At 36.0% G+C, this 8,556-nt stretch overlaps 2 protein-coding genes across 3 annotated transcripts in view; both read right to left on the bottom strand.

Annotated features, from left to right (window-relative positions):
• The window catches only part of ABCG2 (ATP binding cassette subfamily G member 2 (Junior blood group)), a 159,794-nt gene that overhangs the window by 35,108 nt on the left and 116,130 nt on the right, over positions 1 to 8,556 (bottom strand). The gene's annotated exons all lie outside the window — the stretch shown is intronic.
• Positions 1 to 8,556, bottom strand: part of LOC105289569 (ATP-binding cassette sub-family G member 2-like) — a 34,262-nt gene that overhangs the window by 4,816 nt on the left and 20,890 nt on the right. For both annotated transcript variants that reach the window (XM_023528437.1, XM_023528438.1), the window contains one exon: positions 3,414 to 3,635. In XM_023528437.1, coding sequence (XP_023384205.1) covers positions 3,414 to 3,635 — 222 coding nt within the window. The remainder of the gene's footprint in view (positions 1 to 3,413; positions 3,636 to 8,556) is intronic.

Raw genomic sequence — 8,556 nt, 5'->3', positions numbered from 1 at the left:
CAGCGGGTTCTGAAACTGCTGGCTTCAGGTTTAATAAAGAGTAGAGTTTGGGCAAATGTCAGGGCATCTCCTGTTTTGGTTTTTACAATTTACGAAGAAGAAAATAGTGCCATTAAGGCACTATATACACCTTGTTTCAATATCATACGGATAAGGATCAGAAATAATATGCACATTGTGTTGCGATAATTATTAACTTGCGGTGTAAGGGAATAGGGTCAATTAATGGTTGATTGCTTCTACAGTAATCCCTACAAAATTTTCCATTGCCTATCATTTATCCTTTTTTGCCTCAACCAGCCCTGAAGACCAAGAATGAACTCATTCTATTAAAACATAATACAGCATTGATTAAACAATAGTTATAGATGTACAATAACCATCTTCCATAAAATTATAAGGCCTAGTTTTATGTGTTTATGTCTGGCTAATTTATGAGGTACATAGGAAATAATAAATATCTATAAAAGATAATTTTAAAATCCTCATTACTGCTTCATTTTTTTCAACATTAAATTTATTTAATGTTGCAGTCACCAACATGACCAGGTGACCAAGGTTAACGTCACTTAGAGTGGGACAGGAAAATACCAGGTTGGATGAGACTAAGAGGAGAGACATGATGTCATGGTCAGTCAACTATGCGGAGAGCAGGGTTGACCAGCAGCCCCTTAGGGCCCACCACTGCATCCATTATGAAGCTTTGCTTCCCCTGAGCTACTTCCAGATGATGACTAGGTAGTTATCTCAGAGAGGGTCCTATACACACAGGAGGAGTTAGGAATAATAGAGCTCCATATGGACAGCTTGCTCTCAAATGATTTAGAAAAATACTAATGAAAATGGGTATCCAAAGAGACAGAATGACTCACAAATGCACTGAAATGTTAACAGGAAGTCTGAATAAAGGCTTATGTTCTTGCAAGGTTTAAGTTTGAAATTATTTCAAAATAAGTTATTAATTTTAAAAAAAATCTCCAAAAAGATAATGAATTTCCCTGAAGATTATAGGATATCCACCCATCTATTGGAATGGACCATTTTGTGCACAGATCTTCAGCTTTGGTGAGAAAAAGATCAAATGCTGGGTATAAAGACAAACTAAGGATTACAGAAATATTTTTTATAAGGTAGTAAAATCTCACCTTTTTGAATTCTCATAGTCAGATTTTGTTTTATCTCCCTCCCCTTTCCTCCACAGAGGATGTCAGGTTCTAGTTACTTAGTTCTAAAAATAAGATTACAGAATGCCCAAAGAAAAAACAGAAATTGAAATTCTCATCATCTTTTTTTTGGAATAAAATTACTATTTTGAATGCTAGTGGTGCAATCAAACACAAGTAAAAATAAGATAAATGAGAGCGACCTTTCTCCCATCCCAGAAATACTAGTAGAAGACAGCAGATAGAAGAAAAATTAAAAATGCTTTATGAATAAAAGGGATAATATAGCTAGCTCATGGATGCCTAAAACAGAAATATGAGGAAGCAAGAAAACCCTAATGTTCTACAAGACTTATAGAGGCAATACTCGTAAGGTAAGTAAATGTCTAATCACTATATTGTATACTTGAAAGTAATACAATATTGTATGTCAACTATATTTTTAAAATAATTTTTTAATTTTAAAGAAAAGATCTGACAGTTTTTCTGAACCTAGGAATGCAGGTAAAGATGGACATTCCTTCTATTGCTGGAATGCATACCATTGAACCATAAAAACATAAAGCCTTGAACAGATGGCATTTTTAGTGTATCAGGTTACTAATCTGTTAGCTTTAAAACATAAGCAAGATAAATGTACTCTCGCAAGTATGCATTTTAAATCTATTCAAACTTACATAGTCAAATCATTTGTTACCTTTCGCTTAGCACAAAATCTGAAGTGACTAACTCTTTATTGTTATGTTTCACAAAAAATTTGTTACTCTTCAAAAAAGGTCAGTGAATTCTCTCTAGGCATATAGCAAAAGATAAAAGCTTTGTGTCTACCATTCTTCTTATTTTTCTAGTCAGGGTTTCTTAACTAATGCACGAAAGCAACAAGGAAGTAAGTATGACAGAAAGTGTTGCTGCATGATGAAAGCCCTATCTCATGCTACACAATCTGACCTTACCACAACCCAATCAATCTCAGATCTCCATTGTTTCTTACCCGCCCACATCCAAATATTTTCTCCTCTGTAAATTCCTACCCTTCTGGGAGCAGTAGTCTGCCAGTAACAGTAAAGGCCACAATCCCATAGAATGCATGGAGAAAACATGAGAAACATCTGAGTCTACATACCTGGACAAAGGGCTCTTAAAACCACCCCTCCAGTCTAGGAAAACTAGAAAAGATTCCTTGTTCTATCTTGAAATAAAAATTTCCCTTATGAGAGCATTTGAGATCTTGCTCCTCAGTGTACACTCTCAGTATTGCTTCAAAAAAATTTTTACAAAAATTTTTTTAAAAATGTCCCCTATTAAACAAAGTAACAAAACAGAACACATAGGCCATGCTGTCGGAGCTAACTTAGATACACTCCCCTCTCCAGAGAAGGGAAGAATCAGGCTTAATTCTCTAGAAATCAGAAAAACATGAACAATCCTAATGCCTATCATCTGTGAAAGAAGAGAGATACATGGTACCAAGTTCTATTCTCATTCCCCTCCCCTCTCTACTGCCCACACAACCACCACGTGATCAATTCGTTGCTAGAGGTGAGAATAAAAACATAGTTTTGTACTGGTTTGGATCCTAAATTCTCCTATCACTTGGGACTTCAACAGCATACCTTGAGCTAAGCTAGATCTGTTTTATACTCTGGTTGTTTCTGTCTGTATAATTGAGGAAAACATTAGGTAAAATGTTATAGATTAACAACGACTATAAATAGGTCACTTACTTAAAACAAGTCTATTTGAAACCCAAAGTACTTTCACAATATATTGTCATTTCGATCTCCTCACTTTTGCTTCTAGAACATACAGGACATAAAGTGCATAAGTACCCATAGTGTCTGGCTCATAAAGTACAGTGATCTTTTATCGCACAGATTAGAAAATTGAAGCTCAAAGATTACAATTTTATCCCCACAATCAAAAAGTCAGAAGTCATATACCCAGGCTTCCTTTCCACTAAAACATGAGGCTTGCCCAGGAAAAACTAAATGACACATTAATTACTCAGTTTCTCAAACGAAAGTTGATGCATATGGTACAATCACTTTAAAAAGTTTGGCAGTTCTTTTAAAAATTTAACATATACCTAACATATGATCTAATCATTTCACTCTCGATTGAGCCAAAAGAAATGAATGTGTCTATATATCTGTAGACAAATGTCCATAGCACCTTTACTTCTAATAGGCAACACCTGTGATGTTCACAAGATGTCAATCAAGCTATTTAAATAAAAGTTCATGCACATACCTGATATTCATTAGTATTTCTTTCTCCACTGTTTTTCGACCAAGTAGAAAGCCACTCTTCACTTTCACTCGATAGCAAATGTTATGAAAACTTAACACGGCTCCTTCAGTAACCGTGTTCAGGTTGTTGGAGGTTGTCCCAGAGAGGCCATTGGTGTCTCTTTGTGACATTGGGATGAAAACGTGGTCATTATTGGAAGACATCTGAAGAGTTTCTGCCTTTCTGTGGAGGGAAAAGAAACAGTAAGTTGACAGTCCAGATAAATGAGATTGTAAACACTAGTTAACAGTACACTTTAAACAAGTCCATTTTGGACAAACTTCCAGTTGTAAAATAAATAAGTCCTGGGGATGTAACGTACAGCATGGTAACTATAGTTAACAATACTCTATTATATATTTGAAAGTTGCTAAGAGTAGTAGATCTTAAAGTTCTCATCACGAGAAGAGAAAAACTTATAACTGTGTGGTGATAGGTGTTAAGTAGACTTATTGTGGTGATCATTTCACAATATATACAAATATTGAATCATTATCTTGTACACCTGAACTAATGTTATATGTCAATTATATCTCAATTAAAAATATTTTAAAAATATAAATCTAAATTTTACAAAAATGTAAAATACCTCAGTCATTTTTATATTGATTACATTTTAAGTAAAAATATTTTAGATATGTTGGGTTCAATAAGATATATTATTAACATTTAAAAAGTAAGTTCATTTTAAACTGCATTATAATGAATAGCACCATTTCCAATGAACAGCCCATGTCACTATGATAAGAAAAAACTTGGAACCCATATTAGGGAGGCGAACACTCCCTTTAGATGTCAATTAAATATCTAATTATAGGAAGAATTTGAAAATTACTCAAAAACTCCAGAAGCAGGAAACACATAAGAAGAGTTAAACTTGGCATACTATGATATGGCTCAAGATTAAAGACAGATCACCATCATCACTGATTTTTTCTTTCTGTTTTTGTTTTTATAAGTTTGGAGTTTGTGACATAGTTATTACAAAAAGGCCCTTAGCCAAGCAGTCAGGGACAAGAGAAATTTCTCTGGATTTACAGCTCTAGGGTTTATATCACTGGTTTACGCTCCTTCAATCAGCTAAACTCCAAAATTGTTTAGGATGACATAATCATTTCCTTAATGGTGAACATATTTAAATCCCAGGAAGCTTTAGAATTAAGTACAAAAATAATTAAGAAAATCAAGCTAATAGTTATGCAGTTAATAAATTTAAAAGAAAAACTGAGTATTAAATCTATAAATAAAGTTTAAAAGTTTTATTAAAGAAACTACAAAAAGCCCCTTTAAAAGGTTCAATCAGGGTAAGAACTTAAGGCAAATTTAACAGATTGAATAGGTTTGAAATATGAAATTTCAATATACCTAGTTTTAATTCTTAAAAATCAAAGTCATCTATAAAGAACTTTCTCTCTATGGTAGAGTAGTTGTTCAAAACCAATCATCCCCAAAGAATGACTATAATAGTAGATAAAATATAAGAAGCAACAGTTTGAAGAGCTCTCTCTAATGAGAGTGACAAAAGCATCCAAGACTTAAGGAGCCAAAATCCTGGAAAGGAGAGAACAGGAAGGCAAACCCGGCATCCCGTGCCCCTGCTTCTCCAGCAGATTGCACACACATGGGGCAAAACTCAGAAACACCAGGTAGAAAGAGTTGCTAGAGACTAAAAAGCTAAGCTAATATTTCAGCAGCCTCTCAGTGCTAGGGAGACAAAATTTGAAGTTACAAGTCTACCCAAAGAGAAGAGGCCCTGGAAACCCCAAGCTTTCAACATTCTAGAAGGGCTGTGCCTTGGTAATACGGGCAAATCCAGAAGTAGTACTACAGCCTCTACTCGATCAAAGTGATCTGCCAGAAGAAAGTTAAGTCCACTCTCAAAGAAGATATAATCATCCAAATGGTCAATCAAAAATTACCAGGAATACAAAATAAACAAACAGAAGAGAAAGAGTCTCATAAATACAGAGAACAAACTAATGGTTGCCAGTTAGAAGGCAGTCTGGAGGGCTAGGTGAAAAAGATGATGATATTAAGAAATACAAATTGGTAGTTACAAAACAGTCACAGGAATGTAAAGTAAGCACAGGGAATATAGTCAATAATATTGTAATAACTATGCATGGTGCCAGGTGGGTACTAGAATTATTGGGGAGGATCACTTTGAAAATTATACAAATGTCTAACTGCTATGCTGTACACTTGAAACTAATAGAAAATCCTGATGTTACTATAATTGAAAAAAAATTACCAGGCATCACAGAAAACAGGATTTAATGTTCCAACAACAAGAAAATAGATATAGACCCACAGTAAGGGAGACTGAAGTCATCAGACATTGACATTAAAATAGCTGCTTAACATATTTAAGAAGATAATTGAAAAGAACCAGAGTCTATTATTTTAAAAAAATCGAAAAAAATAAAATAATAATTTTTTTAAAAATCGATATATAATTTAAACAGCAATTTAGATGCAGATTAGTGGTAGGCTGGTATGAGAAAACATCCAGATAAGGTGTGGGGTGATAATTATCACTATGGAAGAGAAAAAAATCCAGACTGTAAAGGAAGAAAACTGTACTTTAAAAAGACTAAGAAACAAGACAAGAAAAAATGGCATAGACGATAGAGGCTTTGTTCACCCCTCTTGCGACCAAGTCGAAGTTGTGACAGAAACACAGAGCAAACAGCAAGGAAAGTCACCTGCGATCTAGAGAAACAGAAGCACTACAACTAGAGAGAGAAATCATTAATCAACTTGCGATGGTAGACGGTAGGAGGGGGTGAAGATACAAGGCTGCCTGGTCCCCAGTGGCTGAGTGGGACAGAGGCTGTGGCAGCTGCAGATGCCTCTTAAAGCAGCCGTGTTGGCGAACGGACTTTCTCAGTAACAGACCTGCTTGCTCTGTGCACCAGTGCTGGGTGGGCTGCATGGGGGGCACCAGGGACTTACAGGGGGACACTGAGTTGTCCAAGTGAGGGCAAGGATCTCTCCCTGGCAGAAGTGCTGGCAGTATCCATTGTTCCTCTGTTTGGCCTTCCCCCCTCCCACTGTGCGGACACAGCGCCACCATAGCTGAGACGTCATCAAACTGGAAAACAGAGGTCACTCCGCCCAGAGAATTCCCTGAAATTCTGCCTCCCCCACTCTTGGCTCCACCCAAGCCACATCCAAGTGTATCCTCAGCAATTCAGGTGCTTCTTGCTGGACAGCGCCAGGACTCACACTGCTGGCAGCTGGCCTCAGTTTCTGGTGTGGTTTCTTGAGGCAACTATAAGCACAACATCTGTGAATTGCTTGCTGAATCTTAACAGGTGGCCCCAGAAGGGCACAGGCTGGAGCTAAATTTGGCCTGCAGCTGAACCCCTCTCAGGACTGTGCCCCTGGACACCAACACAAAGCCACGCTAATAAAATTGGAAGACTTAGGAGCTTTGCTTAGTACATAGAAACAGATACAGAAAGGCAGCCAAAATGGGAAAACAAAGAAGCAGAAACCATATGAGAGAACAGAACAGAGATCCAGATATAATGGAGTCAAGTAATCTAACAGATGCAAAGTTCTAAACATTGGTTATAAAGATGTTCAATGAACTTAGGGAAGTGTAGATCAATTCAGTGAGAACTTTAACAAAGACGTAAAAAAAACTCATAGAAATGGAAATGGAAATTATAAAAGGGAACCAGTCAGAAATGAAGGACACATTTTCTGAAATGAAGAGTATATTAGATGGAATAAACAGAGTAGATAAAGAAAAGGCTCAAACCACCGATATAGAGGATGGGGAAGCCAAAGACACTCAAATCAAAATGGCAAGAAAAAAGAACCTAATGCTATAATAATAATTTAAAAAGCATATGGGACACAATTAAATGTAAAAATATCCGTGTCATAGGGATACCTGAGGGAAAACACAATTAAGCGTAAAAATATCCGTGTCATAGGGGTACTTGAAGAGCTATTTGAAGAAATAATGATGAAAAACTTCCCTCACCTTGTGAAGGAAATAGACACACAACCCCAAGAAGCTCAGAGAGTCCCAAGAAAGAGTAACCCATAGAGACCCACACCAAGACACATCATAATTAAAATGTCAAATGTTAACTAGAAAGAGAGACTCTTAAAAGTAGCAAGAGAAAAGCAATTACCTACGAGGGAGCACCCATAAGACTGGCAGCTGATTTCTCAAAAGAACCTATGCAGGACAGAAGGGTTTGGCACAAAATATTTAATGTGATAAAAACCCAGAATCTACAACCAAGAATACTTTATCCAGCAAAGCTATCATTTAGAGTTGAAGACAGATAAAGAGCTTCCTAGACAAAAATAAACTAAAGGAATTTATCAACACCAAGCCAGTATTACAGGAAATGTTGGAGGGACTTCTTTAAGAAGAAAAAAACACGTATCAAAAACAGGAATAAAGAATGATAATAACTACATTTCTATCAACAAATACCTCAAATGGAAAAGAATTAAATGTTCCAACCGAAAGATAGTGTCTGAAAGGATAAGAAAACAAGACCCCTACATATGCTGCCTATAAGAGACTCACTTCAGATTAAAAGACACACACAGACTAAAAGGAAGAGGATGGAAAAAGATATTGCCTTGATGGACTTAGAGGGTATTGTGCTGAATGAAATGGGAAGGATAGAGAAAGACAAATATCACATAATTCCATGTATATGTGGAACTTAAAGAACAAAATAAACAACAGTAACAACAAAAGCAGAAATAAACTCATAGATACAGAGAATATTTTGAGGGCTACTAGATGGGAGGGGTGTTGGGAGGATGGTGAAAAAAGGCAAAGGGATTAAGAAATACAAATGGATAGTTGCAGAATAGAAATGGAGATGTAGAGTGTAGCATGGGGAATATGGTTAATAATGTTGTAATAAATATGTAAGGGGAAACAGGGGTGGATCGCCGATCACTATGCTGTACAACTGAAACTAGTATACTATTGTATGATGACGATAATTGAAAAAAACTCATTGAATTGTAGAATATAAATATGAGCAACTAATTGTCTATTATATTTCAATAAAGCCAGGGAGGAAAACCAGTTAAATTGGAAAAAAAAAAAAAACCTAAC

Source organism: Pteropus vampyrus, unplaced genomic scaffold, assembly GCF_000151845.1.
Source record: "Pteropus vampyrus isolate Shadow unplaced genomic scaffold, Pvam_2.0 Scaffold25, whole genome shotgun sequence".
Taxonomy (NCBI): Eukaryota; Metazoa; Chordata; class Mammalia; order Chiroptera; family Pteropodidae; genus Pteropus; species Pteropus vampyrus.
This window is presented reverse-complemented; position numbering and strand designations above follow the sequence as displayed.